Below are 19,654 nucleotides of genomic sequence, written 5' to 3'. Positions count from 1 at the left end.
GACTTGGGGAGGTGGGTTAGTGGGTGGATGGTTGATTACGGTCTTTGAAGCTTTATATTGGAGAAGCGGCTCGCTAGTGGTGCCGTATATTGATTTCAGTTTAACTTGCGCTCTTTCAAAGCTGGTTAACAATCGCTAGACTTGATGGCTGAAGAAATCAAGCTCTGATGATAACTAGACCTCAATGAATTAATCGACTAGATTGCATGCTATTTCAAAATCAATAATCATCTAAACTATCAAACATGTATGTCATGTCATGTCTAACAAACTACAAAAATGTAATGCTTAAAACTCTATCCGCCAAGTCTTGCCAATGCCAACATTCGGGCTCTTGACAACGGCATACGAAGCTTTGTCACCCTTTTGCTCAAAGTACTCCAGCGAGGCAACGGATCCAGCCTTAGCCCCATCCTCAATGACGGTCACACTGTTCTTGTCCTTCCACGAGGCTGGAGGATCAATGACAATCACCCGCTCCACGCTGACGCCAGCCATAGTCTTCAGATACTCGGCGGTCTTGGCTCCCTTGGTGCCGATGTCCTCCGATGAGAGGACAGAGTCCCGGTACTGGAAGCGGCGGTGGATGTAGCCGCCGCGCTCGTAGTCGAAGGTCTTACCGTCATCGATATAAAGAGTACCATCGGCCTCACCGTTCTTGTTGAGAGTAATCACGAACGTGTAGGGGTCCCAGCGCATCAGAGCGCTGCTGCGGCGTGGACGGTCCCGACGAGGAATAATGTGTCCGCCCTGAATCAGAAGAGGTATCTTGTCTTCGGGAGCGGGGACGGTGTGTCGCTTTCCGGCACCCTGGTAGACGGTCAAGTCGAAGTAATCGTAGTACTTCTCGTCATCAGCAATATAGATGTCAGTGGTGAAGGTGTTCTCCTGCACGACAGGCTTGGCGAGGAGACCGGTGTTACCCAGGTACAACTGGTCATCGATGGCAAAGCCCTCCTCATCATCAGGGAAGACATAGTATTGGGGACGCACAATGGGCGTGCCATTGACGGACGCCTCGTGGAATGCTGTATACCAGGCGGGAAGAAGCTGGTACCTCAGGCGAATGGCCTGAGAAATGATGGTTCGGTACGGCTCACTGATCAGATACGGCTCACGGCGGCGGGTATCGATGTGGGCGTGGGCACGGAAGAAGGGGTACCAGATACCGGCTTGGTACCAGCGGGACAAAAGCTCCTTCTCTGGGTTGTTGAAGAATCCGCCAACGTCAGCGCCAGCGAAGGGGAAGCCAGCAATGCCGTTGTTCAGAACCATAGGAAGGGAGGCGGCCAGGTGGCCCCAGGTGGCCTGGTTGTCTCCAGTCCACATCGCGGACATGCGTTGAGCTCCAGCATAGTATGAACGAGTGAGGATGAAAGGACGGCGAATCTCACCCTTCTTGCGCTCCAACATGGCTTGATAAGTGGCATTCACCAGGGTGAGACCATTCACGTTGTGTACATCGCGGTGCTCCCAGTTGCCATAGTGGATGTTGTCCTTGGGCATAGTGGTCTCGGGGCCGTTGAACACCGAAGGCTCATTCATGTCATTCCAGATGAATAGGTTGGACATGGAACCCTTGAACTTGTCATACTTGTGGAGGCTGGTCCACCATGGAGATGCGGCAGGATTAAAACAGTCAATCCAGTTAGAGGAACCGGGCCAGCACCATCCGTCATATACTTCGCCATCCTTGTTCTGAACAGCAAGGCCCTTGCTGTTCAGTTCCTTAGAGACGTAATAATCATCCTTGTTCTTGATATGAGGGTCAATCAGGACCACGAGCTTCCGCTCGGACGCATCAAGCTTCTCCTGCATGCCCTTAGGGTTGGGGAAGGTAAGAGGGTCCCAAGTGAAGTACTTCCGGTCATCGGTGTATTCCAGATCCAGCCAGATCACATCATAAGGGATCTGGTACTTGTCAAACTTGGCATCCACTTCCTTCACGTCCTCGTCAGTGACGTAGTTCCAGCGGCATTGATGATAGGCAATGGCAAAGTGCTGGGGCAACTGAGTATAGCCGGTGAGTTCACCATAAGTCTTGCTGAGAGCCTGAGGAGTGGGACCCAGGAAGATGAATAGATCGATCCGACCGGCCTCGGAGAACCAGTGGGTGTGGGTGTTGGTCTTCGACGTGGCGCTCATCGAGAGCGGATTAGACGAGGCACTCTTCTTCACAATATCGACCCAGGTTTCTGCGGCATTGAGCCAGAAGACACCAACAGTGGAGCCCTTACGGTGGGCCTGCATGAACGGAATTGATCCATACAAGGTCATAGGGCTGTCAAGCTCGTACTCAAAGACGTCTGAGTTGTACATGCGGTAAGGGTTCTCGTGGTTGCCAGAACCACCTCGGGTCTCCTTGAGTGACAGCGAGTCCGCATGTTCAGGAATACCAAAGACATGATTGTAGCCCGGGAAACTGATATCGAGACCGACACTCTCGGGGCCACGGGGCTTGGAATCGGTGTTTCCACCGAAGCTCTCCTCCCACCAAGTGCTCTCGTCTTCTCCGGACTCTTCCTCCTTGCCCTCCACCTTTGGGCGCCAGTGTTCCATGTTCAGGAATCCCTGATGGTTGAGCTGGACATGGGTTTGACCATCCCTCTGGAACTCGACTTCAAATGGAGCGTGACGAATGATTGCCTCAAACTTGTCCTCGGGGCCATACAAGACCTTGGTGAACCCCGTCTCGGATTGTGCGTCCAGAGTTGCCGACTTGCTCGTATCCAGACCACCGACAATGACCCATTTCTCGGCCTCATCGTAGCGCTTCTTGTTCACCTTGCTACCATGTCGTATTTCGATATCACCCTTCAAGCGCCTCTCTTCATCAACAAGCAGGCGAGCGGCACCGGATTCCAGGAAGGAAAGCGTAAGTGGCAAGTGAACTTTCTCGGTGTCTGAGATGATCTTCACAAGAACTCCAGTCAATTGGCCATCCTTGAAGTGAATAGTGGCAGGATCAAGCTCGTAGGGGGAGCTCCAGGACGAGCCTTGAGCAGAGGCATTATCGGCGTAGGCTCGGTTTCGCTTGCAGAAGCCCGATTGATCACAAGTTTTGAAGTTTTCGTGTTTCACAGCCACTGTCCACATCAATTCAATTAGTTCTCGAGCAAAAAAAGGTCAGTCCCGGTTGCTGGAAGGTGGGAACTCACATCCGGGGACAACTATGCATGCGATAAGAACGACCAAGGAGAGCAATAGCGTCCAACGAGACGCAGGCCGACTCCTGGCCATGATGATGAGGATAGATACAATCAGAGACCCTCAATCTCTGACCCAATGCTTCGTAAAGTTAGGTGTGGACCTGCATTCGAAGGGCGGTACACTTGTCAATGAGGGAAGCTCCAGGCTGGCCTGAACCGTGGAGAGCTGGGGTAGGCTGCCTCAGGCTACAAGGCGACAAGGCATAAAATCAGGCCACCACAAAGGTCCTCGACAGTTGCGGTGTCAGGTTTCTTGCCTTAGGCAGAAACGACCCCCCTCAGCCCCACCAATCGCAGCCAAAAAAGGCTCTCAGGTATTTATTCTCGTCCCTCCCTCCCTCTTCTTTTTGCTCCTCATCCCTTGCTGATCCTTAAATCTTCAAGTACCAATCCATCAAAATGTCCGACGAGCAGACGTAAGTGACCGACTCCATACCCAATCCCTATTCAATGCTCTTACCCTACCCCTGCATTGCTGTTTTTCTTGCGCCCCTCTTGCGACGATCCTGGCGGTGTGAAGTTGAAGCTAATCAATTTGTTACAGTTTCATTGCCATCAAGCCCGATGGTGTCCAGGTACGAAGACCAGCCTCTGGAGGCCGATATAGCCCCGAATAGTCGGCCAGATCGCCCATTGAACGTCAATCGCTAACTCCACCCTTCCAGCGTGGCCTCGTTGGTCCCATCATCTCTCGCTTCGAGAACCGTGGCTTCAAGCTCGTTGCCATGAAGCTCACCTCCCCCAGCCAGGAGCACCTCGAGAAGCACTACGCCGACCTCGCCGGCAAGGGCTTCTTCAAGGGCCTCATCTCCTGTGAGTTTCCGCACTGCTCCGATCATAACCCCCCTTCCCACCAAGGCAAGCTTCTAATCCGACGTTACTAGACATGCTGAGCGGCCCCATCTGCGCCATGGTTTGGGAGGGCAAGGACGCCGTCAAGACCGGCCGCACCATCCTCGGTGCCACCAACCCCCTGGCCTCCGCCCCCGGCACCATCCGTGGTGACTACGCCATCGATGTCGGCCGCAACGTCTGCCACGGCTCCGACAGCGTTGAGAACGCCAAGAAGGAGATTGCCCTCTGGTTCTCTCCCTCCGAGGTCCTCAACTGGAAGGCCACCCAGGCCCAGTGGGTCTACGAGTAAATTTACTCGTTCCACGAGGCTTGTGTGCCTGAAGAGTGCCTGCCCTCGGCTGCTTGCTGTATAGAATTGCAATAGTGTTGAGTCAAGGCCTTGAATGGCTACAATATCATAATATACATCATATGGTTTATGAGTACAAACTGTCATTTTATCAGGAAGGCATGATTCTGTCGAGTTCAGCTCTTGCTGAACAGCCTCCTAGCTGCATTTGTGGTTGGCGTAAGAATCGTCCTGGCAAACCACGGCGTAGCCCACACGCTAGCTGCTATACGGAGGGGCAGTAAAGCTTTTGTAATTGCATATGCCGTAGCGAATTCCAGCACCAGTCGTACTCCAGCTCGCTCTTTTTGCGCAACCTCGTGCTCCGCGACGGCATTGACATCGGATTCCTCAACCCAGCCCTTCTTCCTCAGCCACCGCCCGAATCGCTTCGCTCCCTCATCAAAGGCGTTGCTTGTCCCTGACTCAGAATCCGAGCTAAGATCCGGCAGCCATGTGCTGTAGTGGAACGCAGCAACCAGCCCGAACAGCGGCAGTATCGCGGTGATTTCATGTAAGACCAGGAAGGAGGTGACATGTGTGACAGGAGCTCCTAGAAGCGGAGTTGTATACGTGCGAAGGAATCGTGGTAGTCGGTCATTGAAACGACGTAGATGGGATTGGGAATCTTTGGGGCTTGCTTGAGCCGACTTTGGGGCTTGTGAGGGATTTGGAGGCGTCGACATTGTCCTTCGCGACAATGGTCCAGGCTGTCGCACGGCGTTGTTGTGGAGCGGACGGGTAACGGTCGGGAAACTCAAGGGGCGCCGGACAGTCATGGTGGAATATGGTATTGTCAATGAGTAGACCGGAAGTATACGGCGAGTGTCAAGAGGGTAATATGCCTCGCTTTGGCAATGGGGACCGGGCGTTTTGGCGTGTTGCGGCGGCTGAAGTTCGGTTGGCGATCGCGCGGGCTCTCGTATTACGGCGGTCGGGAGAGATCACCTGTTTGCGAGGGAGTAGATCTCATCTTGAGGAATATTTGGATATGATGGATTCTGGGTTTGAATAACCTGAAATGAAAGGACAAGATAGAATACAGCAAAGAGTCACTCAGTCACTTATCTATTAGTCAAATGAGTACTGTATGAAGTAACTATAGAGCATAACCTTCTTCCGCGGGCTCAAAAGCGCTGAGTAATCGCGTTTCCGGGCGAGCCTTTTTTCTTCTTTTTCCGATAAGCTTGTTGGAGCTATAAAAATGACGTTGGAGCAATGAAACAGGACAATAAAAAACATAAGATACAAGTAAAAGACCGGATAAACTGGGGTTTTTAGCGCAGAGCGCGGCATGGCCGTCATCGGCAGGCGTAGACTTGATATTTCCCGATGCGACCAACCTCTATTGGAGAGTCCATGACGGTCCACTTCTACCCAAAACTTCTCTCTTTCCCTTCAACCCCCTCTCCCATTGCCGACCACGACATCTTTCGCAATGGAGAAGAAGATTACAGAGAAGATCGCGGCCTTGCCGCCGGACGCCAATTACTTCTCGCTGGAGTTCTTCCCTCCTAAGACCCGGATGGTGGGGTAACCCCGCGTGTGCGCTCGCGATGGCGAGAAGACGAGAGACCGAAGAAATGACTCAAGCGTGCTAATCAGATGGATTTTGTAGGGTTTCGCGAACCTGTCTGCACGTCTGGAGCGCATGGCCCAGGCTCTACGCCCGCTATTCGTGACCGTCACTTGGGGTGCAGGCGGAAGCACGGCGGCCCGTTCCCTCGAGCTGGCGGAAGTCTGCCAGCGCCAGCTGCAGTTGACGACGGTGCTGCATTTGACCTGCACAAACATGAGTCGCGCGTTGGTCGATATGGCGTTGGAGGAAGCCAAGGTGCTGGGCATTCGCAATATCCTAGCTCTGCGAGGAGACCCGCCCCGCAGCGAGGAGTACAACATGCACGGAGAAGACGATAGCAACAAGGACTTCACTTTTGCCGTCGACCTGGTGCGGTACATTCGCAAGCAGCATGGCGACTACTTCTGCATTGGTGTTGCTGCGTATCCCGAGGGTCACCCTGCCGACTCGTTCCAGGACGTCCAGGACCCAGTCCGCGATCTACCATACCTCATTGAGAAGACTGTTGCCGGTGCAGACTTCATCATGACACAGCTCACATATGACATTGAGGCATACCAGAAGTTTGAGAATATGCTTCGGAATCATGAGTCGGGTGTCTTCAAGACCATCCCAATCATCCCGGGTCTTATGCCCATCCATAGCTACAAGATTCTCACTCGTGTGACAAAGCTCAGCCACGTGCACATTCCTGATCCCATTGCCAAGCGCATGGAAGAACTGAAGCATGATGATGACGCCGTCAAGCGGGCTGGTGTGGATATCGTAAGCGAGATCGTCGGAGGCATGCAAGAGCTCAAGTCCCCGGGACCACGAGGATTCCATTTCTATACTTTGAACTTGGAGAAGACGGTTTCATTCATTCTAGAGCGCTGTGATCTCATTCCTGCCTCGACTGATATTGAAGATGATTATGCTATCGTGGAGGCCGACGGTGTTGTGCCTCTTGGTGCATCAGCTCGCCTGGCCAGACGTCGGGCCTCTTCTATCAACTCTCAACCACACAACCGTGTGATTGTGGATAAGCTTTCCGCCAAGGAATCTTCCCATGATTCCGTCCACGAGGCTCTCGCCAATAGTGTTGGACAGCCGGCAATGCTTCCTGGCCGAGGCACAACTCTTCAGATCTCCGAGGGACTTGGCTCTCTCGGCAGAGAGGCCACATGGGATGACTTCCCTAACGGTCGATGGGGTGATGCCCGCTCCCCAGCTTTCGGTGAGATCGATGGATATGGTCCGTCTCTCCACGTCACATCTGCAGTGGCTCGACGAATCTGGGGCCACCCCGTTGAGCCCTCCGATATCAGCACTCTGTTCCGTCGCCACGTCTCTGGCGAGCTGTACATGGTGCCCTGGTCAGAGGGTGGTGCGGAGGAAGGTGCCGGTCTGAATGCAGAGACGGAGCTTATTCGCCCCGAGCTGCTCAAGCTCATCGATGGCCGCGGCTGGTGGACCCTGGCCTCGCAGCCCGCCGTCAATGGTGTCCGTAGCGACCATCACATCTTCGGCTGGGGCCCCCAGCGGGAAGGCTTCGTCTTCCAGAAGCCTTTTGTCGAGTTCTTCTGCTCTAGCAGTGACTACAACACCATCCTCAAGCCCCTGTTCGAGAAGCACGGCCACGACAAGCTCGTCTGGTTCGCAACCAACAACACCGGCGCCTTCGAGTCCTCGCTCCCTACTCAGCCAGCCGATGTCGAGCTCGACGAGCTGAACGACAACCCCGAGAGCGTTAATGCCGTTACCTGGGGTGTCTTCCGTGGTAAGGAGATCGTCACACCCACCATCATCGAAGAAGTTAGTTTCCGCGCCTGGGGCGAGGAAGCCTTCCGCATCTGGGACGAATGGCGCCGCATCTACCCTCGTGGCTCACCCACCGAGCGCTTCCTGGACACAACTAAGAACGACACCTGGCTCGTCTGCGTCGTTGGTCAGCAATTCGGCGCGGGTACACCACGGGGCAGCAAAGAGGAAGAGGACGAGGTCAAGTGGATGTGGCGTGTATTGGCGGGCGAGACTCAGTAATATGGACAGAGCCTTCCTGCTTGAATTGCATCTGCTAGATATACCCTGCTTCTTTCCTTCTCTCTTCTTTTCTTGTCTTGTCTTGTTCCAAACCGCATGTTTTTCTTCCCTCTCTGACTGCGACGATGATGATCTAGATATTTCGGCCACGTGGAAAAGAATGGTGGTATCATGAGATCTTGGATCCTGTACAGTACTTTCTGGGTGCTTTTGCGATCGATGGAATGATTATATGAAATTGAACCACTACTTTCATGAGTTGTAATTTCCATTCGATGTTTAAGTCGAGGTTGATTCGCTATGTAAATACCTATAAGGTAAGTAGCCAAGGCTCTCTGCTATGTATGCTTCCAAAACAGAATTCAATCAAAACCACTCCAACATACGCCTGTTTCCAGGATGCTTCTAATGGGGAGTATCACCACGCTCTAGCAACAGATCATTAACGCTGCAAAAATCGCTTCATTAGATCTTCTCCGCAAACCCGTGCTTCTCGAGTCCCTCTGCGTCCGTATCTGGGGTAGCAACCGAGGACTGGGACTCGGCGAATTTCTGTGACAGGTCATCGAGACGGCCGTATACTTTAGGCATACGCCGGGGCTGATTAGGCCCGGCAGCTGGCATTTGGTAACCGCGAAGTCTATCGCGTGTCAGCATGATCCATTTCAATGAGCATGGGGTCAAACTTACCGAGGGCCTTCGCCCGTTCTGTCTGGCAGTTCCGTAACGTATGCGCGGTGGAATGCCTGAACATCTTCTTCGAAAGTTCCGCGTTGGATGCTCTCTCGTGCACCAGCGAGGAGACAATCCACGACGTGGTGATTGTGCATTTGGAGCAGAGCCCATGCTGCCATCTCCTTTGCGCGCAGAAGGTGATTAAAGTAGGCGCGGTGGTGCTTTCGGCATGCATAGCATTCGCATCCGTCGACCAAGGGAGTGACATCCTTCGCATGTTCCGATGACCAAAGGTCAAGACCAAGCGGCTGCGGCTCCCCAAGGGCTTGTACTGCCTCCGGAACAGGGAATGCGAAATCTAGCGCAATGCCAGCATCTGAGCAGCCCTGGAGGAAAGGAACGGTCACAAGATCTGCGCCGAGTGAGATCTCACGCAGAATCTCGTGAGGGCTCGAGGGATCGCTCAGCAATAATCGAGGCAGACTGCCCAGACCTTCGGGGATGAAGCCCAAAGAGGCCGACTCGTAGAGCGCCAGGCCCGAGATGTAATCCCGGAACTCGCTCTCCAGGTCATCTAGATACAGCGATTGCTGCGTGTTATCCAACGGCAGTACTGGCGCAAAGTACTTTGTCTTTGACTTGTTCTCGTCCGCCACGGATTCCCCATATAGATGCTCCAGAGCATCGCGAGTATATGCATGCGTCCGATCGATCATCTTACCCCGCCTCTTTAGGCCCGGCGCTCTCCCGAGAACCATATCGGCAAGACCAATGGCAATGTCGGGTTTCAGCTTCTGTATAGCTTCGATATATCTGTGGGCCTCGAGTTGGCGGAACCCGACAGAGGTTGAGATCGCAATGGAGGTCTCGGTGTTGTTGGGCGGGCATGCGATTGCGGGGAATCGTCGAGGACCAAGAAGGAGGGTCGCGTCATCCTGCGCACATATGAACTTTCTCAATGACGACTCGTGTGCTGCGGCGGGGACATTATATAGCGGGGCAGGGTGTTTCCTTTCGATGACTATTCACACATGTCGCGTGGTCAGTATGAGCCATGCCACAGTAGGCCATCATAACCCGAGTAATTGAGAAGATTGTAAATCACACATACAGTCTTCCAATCCGATATAGAGACTATTAATCGAAGTCTCCTTGCGCACCATATCATGCGAAATATGCGGCACTGCGCCCCGCGATGTGAGCGGGACGAAATTCGGCGTCGCGATCGCCTGGCGGCCGGCGAGGGCCAATGTGCCTACTCGAGGAGCCAGGGCGGGCGCGGCAGAGCCCAGGATGCTAAATGTCATCTCATGGGACGGAGAGGGCTCGGAATCCATGGTGGCTGAGGTTATTGAGTGGCCATGCTGGCGGAGATGAGACCTTGCGATCTTATCGGGGGAGGCGGCAGAAAAAAAGAGGCTTGGGGCCGAGTCCATTAAACAATGGTCCACTTCTTCTAAACCACCACTTTCTGATTTACAAGTACAGACAAAATTAGGACACGTTGGGCTTGATAACCAACTATTTGATTCAGTGATCTAATAACTCTGTTCACTTCGCTGCAGCAGCTACCAGAATGACAGCTTCGCAACAAACGCCAACGCGACGCGGTGCCCTGGTTGTCGTCGAGGGTCTCGACCGCGCGGGCAAATCGAGTCAATGCGAGTTACTACGAGACTACCTCTCTGAGCAAGGCCATAATGTGAAATATATTCGATTCCCAGGTACTCCATCTCATATATCTGCATTCCAATTACTACAGCATGATCCTAATTCCAATTTTAGACAGGACCACCCCCATCGGGAAGCTCATAGATAGCTACCTCCGCGGCTCCGCAAACCAAGACGACCACTCCATCCACCTCCTCTTCTCTGCAAACCGATGGGAACTCGCCAAAAGCATCGAACAAGATATCGCTGCCGGAATCACCCTGATCGTCGACCGCTACTCATACTCCGGCGCCGTTTACTCGGCCGCCAAAGCCAACCCCACTCTCTCGTTGGACTGGGCCTGGCAACCCGAGATTGGGCTTCCGCAGCCTGATATCTGCCTGTTTCTGAGTATTTCCGCCGAGGAGGCTGCGAAACGGGGTGGTTTTGGCGCTGAGCGGTATGAGAATGAGACTATGCAAACTCGAGTGCGAGGGTTGTTTCGCACGTTGTTTGAGCGGCAGAAGAATGTTTGTGTGGTTGATGCCGGGAAGACGCTGGAGGAGGTCTCGAGGGATATACAGGCTGCTGTTGCGGTCTGCGTGGCGCAATTGGATACTGTTGGGCCATTGAGGACGTTAGGGCCGCTTGCTAATTAGCCTGGGTGGGTAGATTGATATCAATGTTAATATAATGCGGCGGGACTAGTGTGCCTTATGTATCGTTCCTCATTCGATGATCTCGGCATCGTCCCAATCACTGTCTTCAATGACGATTTCCAGTCTGGGAGGCGGAGGGGATCGGCGTCGTTGTACGCCATGCTCCGTGTCCGATTCCATGTCGACTTCTTCATACCAACCATCGTCCAAGAGAGGGTCATCAACGGTTAATGTACATCCTGGGTCCCCTAAAGCTTGCTGGCTAGGCTCAATGGACGCCTGGAGTGCCGGTGCTGCTTTGTCTTGGGCCGACGAGTTATTTGCAATTGCCTTGCGATTGCGCTTCTCCTTCTTCCGCAGAATAGTGCGAACTTCGCTCTCGGCTCGGTTGCGGAGACTGAGCTCTTGCATCATCAGTGGCCATGACACGACAGTCTGGCAAGCTGGGCAGACTCCGCTCGTTGGTATAAGGATATCCGAATCATCGACAGATTTAAGGAATGCCTCCGATAGACATAAGAGATGATGTGCCCCGCGACAATGTGCATGCGGACACACCACAATTTGTTCTATATGGGGGACGACCAGAGCGTTGCACAATTTGCATCGAAGGTCTTGTGCATCGTCGAGAAGAAACGTGGACTTCTCTAGGTAATCTTCCAGCTTGGTATAGTCGACTGACAGTCCATTGATACTACCAACAACGACCTCCTTGCTGCCTTGGCCTGGACAGTCCCCATCTAGGATGATCTTGTTGTTGGACAGAGGGATGTCGACTCGCTCATTCCAGATCCTCCAAACGCGATAGACATCTGCGCGGAAGAATCGAACACGTAAAGGCCAGGCAGAAAAGTAGATCGACCGAAGAAGCGAGTGCAAGTCTTCCAAGTGAGCAGTCAAAGATCTCCTTGTTCTAGATGCTCGAGGCTTGGCCTTGCTGGTTTTCGAGGTTGTACTAGGGACTTGAGACTGGACCTCTGCTTCTCCGCCGTCCTCTAGCAGATGGCGTGATTTCTCAGGGTGTTGCCAGGCCCATCTGCATAGATATAAGTATTAGCATATACTTAATTGAGCATCAGTGCAATGTGTCTCAACTTACTCGAACTGCAATGCCCCAACGCGACTCATGAACCCTTCGACGACCAGCGCCATTTCCCAGGGCCGTAATTTGTCGCGCGCAGTCCGCTTGGCCCCACCTTTGGCGTCTCCATTGTGCTGCGGCAGTCGTCTGATCGGGTTTGGCGTCGAGCCGATATAAAGCGAGGCGTGCCGAACGGTCGAACGGAGCAGATAGCAGCAGTAGTAAGCCGGTATGGGCTTGGGCTGCCCCTGGACTTCCATCGTGTGGGAATGCAGATGAAGGGGTTTGTTTCAAACCCTAGGCTTGGGTTCTTTCAGATACTTTGTTGCAATATAGGTTGAGCATCTGCAGTAAGGTACTGTCGCATGGGCCCACTTGGTAAACAACGCGATCACATGACGGGGAACTACTCGGTTTCGGAGGGTTGTCGGTACCCAAGTCAATATAGGTTGTTATAATTACTAGACCAAATGTACAGTGGTATCGTTGCGTTGACTTTGTAATAATTGATAGTGAATTGACCAAGTTCGAGACTGTTTCAAGGGTATTGTGTTCAGGTTGGGATTACCGTATGGGATGACGCTTATGACCGAGGGGGCCATCCGCTAGGCCTAATCCTCGGCAGATCTCGTCGATCTAGTTTGATGCGACGTCGACGCAATCTGCGACACAGTCTGGTCCATTCTTCGCGCCAGGAAAAATTTTCAGGTCGCTTAGAGCTCACCTAGAAACACCCGTTTCAAAATTCAATCTAGTGTAAGCGACATCCATATCATCAGGTGACCCATAACTATGTCTAGTGATCTTAATACGAAATTGGTATTTATCCACAATGATGACGATATCTGTAATGGCGTATGCAGAGGGCTGGTATGTTTCTTATTTTAAATATCTCACCCTGGAGCTTATGATGGTTTGTTTTAACTTTTAGCGGGCCAGGATAGGGTGCCAAAAAACCGACTTGATGTGCTGGACTCTAGCCGCACGAGGAAAATTGATGTGTCACAGGACACTTCTCCTTTTGTTAAGAGCCCGCTTGGGCCTCGGTCTTGTTTTCTTGTTATGGCGACGGCAGAAAGTCTGAAAAGAAGCAGAGAAGCGACGACTAATTAGTACTCGCTAAGTTACTGGTAGCCCGTTTGCGGCGTCGATGATGGGTAAACGGTAAAATTACAGCCTCAATACATATGACGGAGATTACCGATAATTACTGATCTCAGCTGTATTTTATATTGACCGCGGTCTCCGCCAGGCACGGGGACCCGAAGGACCCCGAATCTCTCTTCTATACTTGCCCGATTCATACCGCCGGTTACCATACCGTACTGCTCGCCATATTTACAAATGTACCATGGCTTTGTGGCTGTAGCCAAGGGACCCTCTCGAATAATGACTTTGAGAGACTGTCTAGCTGGTCGACTACTGTAGATGAATACATATTTGCTTTGTACTGTTTTTTCTGGAGTACAGAAAGGGTAAATTAGTCATTCATGATTATAACCAAGTTATGATATGGGGGGTCGTTGATTTCAGGTCGACCAGTAGTCACCCCCAGTCTGGTGGAGTCCCAAACCGTCAAAGTCACTCGTAAGTTCCCTTTAGCTGAGAAACATACGACCGAGTGACCTTCTCAGTACTTTGGCCCGACTCTCCGGACCTGGTCCGGTCGAAGGCTACCAGGCTGTAGTCACTGTACTGGACCTAACTAACTACTGGTTGTACTGCACATAATCTCATTCCTCCACTATCAATTCCATCCTTCTTTCCTTCTGCGCCTTCCTCATCCCCCACAACTCCATCAACCCTTTTCTCCCTTCCTCTCTCCCAATCCCTCCCTGTCTTTTATCCGCCCCCACCGGTTCTCGTGTTTTGATTTTAAAACACAGGAACTGGTAATTCTCTTACCTTTCGGATATCGCAGGTCCTCCGCCCTTCCTCGCTCATCTCATCACCCACCCTTCCTACCTACGCCTCCAATGCGCTCTTCGCACCACTCTTGACACCTTCCCCGGTATTTTATCAACCAGGCGCAGGCTGCGTATTCTCGTTCACGCCAACCTGCCTTACGTTCAACAACGCTGAGAGATGGTGGCTCCGGCCTCCACTGTTCCACCTTCCATGGCTGCTCAATCCTCCATGGGCCGCCAGCCCACTCGTTCGGCCAGCACCCACCCGTCGCATTCGCACAATGTGCCTTTGAGCGCTCGGAGATCAGTGCCCCTGGATCTCTCCACGGTTGAGCGCCGCGGCCAACCCAATGCTCCTCGCGAGCCCTCCAAGCGCGTGCGCCCTCATGGCTTGCCCGAAGCCCCGACTTTTCGGCCAACCGAGGAGGAATTTAAGGATCCCGTAGCATACATTCAAAAGATTGCGCCGGAAGGAAGGAAATATGGAATCTGTCGAGTGATCCCTCCGGAGAACTGGCAGCCGCCCTTCGCGATTGACACAGAGGTACATCTTTCCGTGCTCGCGTCTTCAACTCTGCTTTCGAGGATCGGCTTGGGAGCGAGTCTGTGGCGGACAGCATTTTCAGCTCTCCTGCCCGACTGCGCCCCCAGTTGTTTTCATCGTGTTTTTTGTTGTGTGTATGCTAACCGGTGGGGTACTTGCGCAGCGATTCCACTTCAAAACCCGTCGACAAGAACTGAACTCGGTCGAAGGAGGTATGGCCCCGCGTTCAGCCGATGTTGCTGTAGGTGGAGTCTCTCCGCAGCGCGGTTCTAACCTCTACTCTGAACCAGGAAATCGCGCCAACATGAACTATATCGACGGGCTTGCCATGTTTCACAAGCAACACGGGACGAATTACAGTCGCTTACCGAGTGTGGACAAACGCCCTCTGGATCTCTACAAGTTGAAAAAGGCTGTCGAGGTGCGAGGGGGATTCGAGTCTGTTTGCAAAACCAAGAAGTGGGCCGAAATTGGTCGTGATCTTGGCTACAGCGGAAAGATCATGTCGTCTCTATCCACCTCGCTCAAAAACTCCTACCAGCGGTATCTGCAGCCGTATGAGGAGTACCTTGCCCGCGCCAAACCCGGCGTTCAACAACAGCTCGAACTGGAACATGGTGGTCCTTATACCCCGTCTCCGCGTCAGTCGCCCATGACGAAGAAGCCCAGCTTGGAGGAGAATGGCACCCCGTCCAAAGCTCGCGATGGAACCCCTTCAATGCGCATGGCACCCGTGATGAGTACCCCAATTGAGAAGCCCGTCGAAAAGCCCACCCCCTCTGTGGAGCCCACGCCTCCCCCTCCCCCTCGTCCAGCGCCCTCCGGCTTTACTCCCGTCAATGCTGGTGCAAGTGGTTTCACTGCCGTGAACCACTCTCCCGCGTTTACTCCGGTCAACAACGGTCCACCTATCAAGCATGAAGCTGCTGATAATGGGGTTTCAACCCCTAAAAGTGTCTCCGATCATCCCTCTCACTACACACCGGTGCCGAACGGGCTACCTGCACAGCCTGTGAAGCGTGCTATCAGTCACGACGAGAGTGGCTCACAGGGTGAGAACGGTGATGATGGTGGAAGTGGGCGCCGTAGCAAGCGCCTCAAGAAAGGTATTGTTTGACACTGATATTGGCTCATCAGATCACTCTAACTCTTGGTGCTTCTAGATATGCCACCGATGGTGGCCGGGTCTCATATGTCTCTTCTTCGACCTGCACCACCTAAAGGTCGCAATGGGGCGCAAAGAACCGGAGATGTAAGTGTCCTTAATGGTATACATGAGCATCCATCTAATATCTATCTCTTAGAAATGCGAGTCTTGTGGAAAGTCCGACAATCGTTCGACAATCCTTGTATGCGACAGCTGTGAACTTGGCTACCATACTACTTGTCTGGATCCCACTACCACCTCCCCCGCTGATCACGATTGGCATTGCCCGAAGTGCTTGGTTGGCACTGGAGAGTTCGGTTTCGAGGATGGCGGTGTTTACTCGCTCAAGCAATTCCAAGAAAAGGCCAACGAGTTCAAGAAGCGGTACTTCGCCTCAAAGATGCCGTTTGATCCAGTGCTCAACACCCACCGACGGGAAACCGAGGATGATGTTGAGGCCGAATTCTGGAAATTGGTAGTGGATCTGCATGAGACGGTAGAAGTCGAGTACGGCGCGGATATCCACTCTACTACTCATGGTAGTGGCTTCCCAACCATCGAGCGCAACCCTCTTGATCAGTATTCATCTGACCCTTGGAACTTGAATGTTCTGCCGTTCTACGGCGATTCGCTCTTCCGTCACATCAAGTCTGATATCTCTGGCATGACTGTGCCGTGGGTCTATGTTGGAATGTGCTTTTCGACTTTCTGCTGGCATAATGAGGATCATTACGCCTATTCTGCGAACTATCAACACTTTGGCGCTACCAAGACTTGGTACGGTATTCCCGGTGCCGACGCCGAGGCGTTTGAGAATGCCATGCGGGAGGCAGTCCCGGAGTTGTTCGAGGGCCAGCCCGATCTTCTTTTCCAGCTTGTGACGTTGATGCCCCCCGACAAACTCCGCAAGGCTGGTGTCAACGTTTACGCGGTGGACCAAAGAGCAGGCCAGTTTGTCCTTACTTTCCCTCAAGCCTACCACGCAGGTTTCAACCACGGATTCAACTTCAACGAGGCTGTCAACTTTGCGCCTGCGGACTGGGAGCCATTCGGCGCCGCGGGAGTCGAGCGCCTTCAGACTTTCCGCCGACACCCGTGCTTCTCTCACGACGAACTGCTTTTCACAGCGGCTGCACGAGACAACTCCATTACAACGGCTAAATGGCTTGCCCCTGCGCTTGAGCGAAGCACCAACAGGGAATTGAACGATCGGGCAACATTCATAGCTCGCCATCGAGATATGGCACCTCATAACTGCGGTCTTGGCGCCAACCCCCCTAAAGGTGATTGTCAGCTTAAGTTCGTAGTAGAAGAGGAGGACCTTCCAGAGGATGATTACCTGTGTCAGCACTGCAAGGCCTACACTTACCTCACCCAGTTCCGTTGCCACAAGTCAGGCAAGACACTCTGCCTGATGCATGCTGAGGTCTATGACTGCTGTGGTGAACCCCCATCACAGAAGCTACTCGGACCTGGACACACACTTCGCTACCGCATGAGTGACGATCAGCTCAAATTGACCGTGCAAAAGGTCCAGGAACGCGCCAGAATTCCGGAAATTTGGGGAGAGAAGCTCGACAAGACCTTGGAGGATGAGCCCAAGCCTCAGCTAAAGGCTCTCCACAATTTGCTCAGTGAAGGTGAGAAAATCCCGTACCACCTGCCTGGCCTCCAAGATCTTGCGGCGTTCGTCCAGCGCTGCGATAAATGGGTTGAGGAAGCCAACAATTACATCACCCGGAAGCAGCAGAACCGGAGAAAAAACGAGAAGGCGTGGCGCAAACCTGGCTCCAAGGCGGCGCAGCTGGACGATCGCGACCAAGCAGTCCGCAAAGTGGAGAACATCTACGCCCTTCTGGCAGAGGCTGATAAACTTTCCTTCGACTGTCCACAGATGGCGGCCCTGGAAGAGAAAACCCGCGAAATCGAGAAATTCCGCCAGGACCTTAACCTTGCCTTAAGAAACCCGCATACGCGATCGGCCCAGGAAATCGAGGAGCTCGTTGAAGCCGGCCGAAACTTCAACGTCGAAATTCCAGAAGTGGAACACCTGGAAAAGATCCATCAACAAATGAAGTGGACCGAAGAGGCTGCTCGTAAACGGGAGAAATACCTCACCCTCCAGGACTGTCAGGATCTCATCGCCTCTGGAGAGCAACTTGGTCTCAAGGATACCAACGAGCATCTGCTTCATTTCAAGGAAATGTCTCGCCACGGTGAAGCCTGGGAAGCCAAGGCCAAGGAGTTGATGGCTGTTGAAGCGGTTCATTACCAACAGCTGGAGGCGCTCTCCGCACAAGCCTCTCGATTCCCTGTATCCCCTGACACCCTTGCCGCCGTTGATGCCATCTTGACCAAGCAACGGGAAGCGCAGAAGCGGATTCAGACGCTCTATGAGAAGAGCAAAGACCCGGAGCTGAAGAACCGTCCCAAGTACAAGGATGTTCGTGAACTCACGGAGTCTCTGGAGCAGCTGAACAGTCGGCCGATCGGGGCGATTGACCTGGAACGCGAGCAGAAGCGTCACGAGGATTGGATGAGAAAGGGCAAGAAACTCTTTGGCAAGGCCAATGCTCCTCTGCATATCCTAAAGTCGCACATGGAGTACGTGGAGAAGCGAAACTCTTACTGCTTTGATTTGGAGGATAGCTATCGGCCGCCCGTGGAGCCCTCGTCTCGGGACAACACCCCTGACGGGCTCCTTGAGACTCCTGCCCCTAACGTGTGGGGTCCGAAGTCCCGAAAGCGTGATGTCTTTTGCATCTGCCGTCATTCCGAAGCTGGAATGATGATTGAGTGCGAAGTCTGCCATGAATGGTATCATGGAAAATGCTTGAAGATTGCGCGCGGCAAAGTCAAGGAATTCGACAAGTACACCTGCCCCATCTGCGACTGGCGGCAGAAGATCCCTCGCGATGCAGCCCGGCCTAAGCTCGAGGATCTGCTGGATTGGCAAGCCGAAATGGCTAGTCTGCCCTTCCAGCCAGATGAGGAAGAGGTTCTGGACAGAATAATCAATCAAGCTACAGCCTTCCGTGATTTCCTTCATAGTTTCACCAACGCTGCGTGTACCACTACTGAGGAAGTGCCGACGTTGATTTTCTATCTGCGAAAGATTGAGGGTGCCGAAGTCCTGCTGGCTTATGAGACCAACTTTTTCCGCCAGGAGATTCACAAGTGGGCTCCCGTTGCACCGGAGGCGCCTCCAATCCTCGAGCAGTCCCTGTCAACGCGTAAGCCGCGTCCGACTAAGCAGCAGAAGATTATGGCTCAGCTTGGCGTTGACCGACCAGAGGATCTTCCTGAGCATCTCCGCGCCAAGCTCGCGGCGGCAGGCAAGCGAAAGTCGATCGATGCTCAAACGTCTCGACCCGGCTCTCTACAGCCTGTGCCACCGCCTTCCAGTAACGGCGTGCCCACCACAACTGGGCCCACGTTGACTCCAATGCCGGATGCTACTGCGGCTTCATATCCTTTCTCTGCCAATTACTCTCTTCCCGCCAGTGACTCTACCCCAGCATTTGCGCCAACGTCCTCTTCTGCGTTCCTACCGGCTGCCGCGGCCTCTGAATCTCCCTCCTTCCTCCCTCGGTCGCCCACGCCGCAGCAGGGTATGGAGCCTCTATTCAGTCCTCCACGATTCGGTCGCGATGCACCTTTCGCTAGCAGCAGTCCTCGTCAGAACTTGGATGATGTCTTCGCGGATCTCACGAATCAAGAAGAGGTCGAGCCCGAGTCTGAGCCGATGGAGAACCTTCACGCGACTGAAGCCCTGGAGGCTCTCAACGCTAGCAATGGCAGCAGCCGTGCGCCATCACCCAATGACGATGCAGCTCCGAACGGGGAGACGCAGACCACCACTGCTACTGCCGCGGAGACGAACGAGGATCCCGAGTCCGAGCTATGATTTCTTTCTTTATATTGCTTACCCTGGAATGACTTTTGTTTTCCTTGGAATTCTTTTCGAGTCTCTCACATACTCTACGTCCTTGTTTCAA

At 53.2% G+C, this 19,654-nt stretch overlaps 8 protein-coding genes across 8 annotated transcripts; 4 read left to right on the top strand and 4 right to left on the bottom strand.

Annotated features, from left to right (window-relative positions):
- Window positions 1-288: 288 nt before the first annotated feature.
- N7473_003604 (glucan 1,3-alpha-glucosidase ROT2) lies at window positions 289-3,240 on the bottom strand (the record flags this gene model as incomplete). Its single annotated transcript, XM_057149544.1, has 2 exons — window positions 289-3,086; window positions 3,159-3,240. 2 exons carry the CDS (start codon window positions 3,238-3,240, stop codon window positions 289-291), a joined length of 2,880 nt encoding a protein of 959 aa, XP_057013198.1.
- A 368-nt stretch (window positions 3,241-3,608) lies between these two features.
- Window positions 3,609-4,353, top strand: N7473_003603 (Nucleoside diphosphate kinase; the record flags this gene model as incomplete). The annotated part of the gene is made up of 4 exons (XM_057149543.1): window positions 3,609-3,625; window positions 3,754-3,784; window positions 3,875-4,022; window positions 4,094-4,353. 4 exons carry the CDS (start codon window positions 3,609-3,611, stop codon window positions 4,351-4,353), a joined length of 456 nt encoding a protein of 151 aa, XP_057013197.1.
- Window positions 4,354-4,529: 176 nt separating this feature from the next.
- On the bottom strand, window positions 4,530-5,171 carry N7473_003602 (uncharacterized protein; the record flags this gene model as incomplete). Its single annotated transcript, XM_057149542.1, has 1 exon — window positions 4,530-5,171. The coding sequence occupies one exon, from the start codon at window positions 5,169-5,171 to the stop codon at window positions 4,530-4,532; it is 642 nt and encodes a 213-aa protein (XP_057013196.1).
- A 659-nt stretch (window positions 5,172-5,830) lies between these two features.
- Window positions 5,831-7,993, top strand: N7473_003601 (methylenetetrahydrofolate reductase (NAD(P)H) MET12; the record flags this gene model as incomplete). Its single annotated transcript, XM_057149541.1, has 2 exons — window positions 5,831-5,920; window positions 6,011-7,993. 2 exons carry the CDS (start codon window positions 5,831-5,833, stop codon window positions 7,991-7,993), a joined length of 2,073 nt encoding a protein of 690 aa, XP_057013195.1.
- A 465-nt stretch (window positions 7,994-8,458) lies between these two features.
- N7473_003600 (tRNA-ribosyltransferase family protein) lies at window positions 8,459-10,005 on the bottom strand (the record flags this gene model as incomplete). The annotated part of the gene is made up of 3 exons (XM_057149540.1): window positions 8,459-8,633; window positions 8,684-9,689; window positions 9,780-10,005. 3 exons carry the CDS (start codon window positions 10,003-10,005, stop codon window positions 8,459-8,461), a joined length of 1,407 nt encoding a protein of 468 aa, XP_057013194.1.
- A 239-nt stretch (window positions 10,006-10,244) lies between these two features.
- Window positions 10,245-10,977, top strand: N7473_003599 (bifunctional thymidylate/uridylate kinase; the record flags this gene model as incomplete). The annotated part of the gene is made up of 2 exons (XM_057149539.1): window positions 10,245-10,392; window positions 10,454-10,977. 2 exons carry the CDS (start codon window positions 10,245-10,247, stop codon window positions 10,975-10,977), a joined length of 672 nt encoding a protein of 223 aa, XP_057013193.1.
- Window positions 10,978-11,046: 69 nt separating this feature from the next.
- Window positions 11,047-12,318, bottom strand: N7473_003598 (structure-specific endonuclease subunit SLX1; the record flags this gene model as incomplete). The annotated part of the gene is made up of 2 exons (XM_057149538.1): window positions 11,047-12,013; window positions 12,077-12,318. The coding sequence occupies 2 exons, from the start codon at window positions 12,316-12,318 to the stop codon at window positions 11,047-11,049; spliced, it is 1,209 nt and encodes a 402-aa protein (XP_057013192.1).
- A 1,825-nt stretch (window positions 12,319-14,143) lies between these two features.
- On the top strand, window positions 14,144-19,563 carry N7473_003597 (uncharacterized protein; the record flags this gene model as incomplete). Its single annotated transcript, XM_057149537.1, has 5 exons — window positions 14,144-14,509; window positions 14,673-14,721; window positions 14,800-15,615; window positions 15,673-15,761; window positions 15,814-19,563. 5 exons carry the CDS (start codon window positions 14,144-14,146, stop codon window positions 19,561-19,563), a joined length of 5,070 nt encoding a protein of 1,689 aa, XP_057013191.1.
- Window positions 19,564-19,654: the final 91 nt, after the last annotated feature.

This window comes from Penicillium subrubescens, assembly GCF_028828155.1.
Source record: "Penicillium subrubescens strain IBT 31985 chromosome Unknown utg000002l_segment0_segment0, whole genome shotgun sequence".
Taxonomy (NCBI): Eukaryota; Fungi; Ascomycota; class Eurotiomycetes; order Eurotiales; family Aspergillaceae; genus Penicillium; species Penicillium subrubescens.
This window is presented reverse-complemented; position numbering and strand designations above follow the sequence as displayed.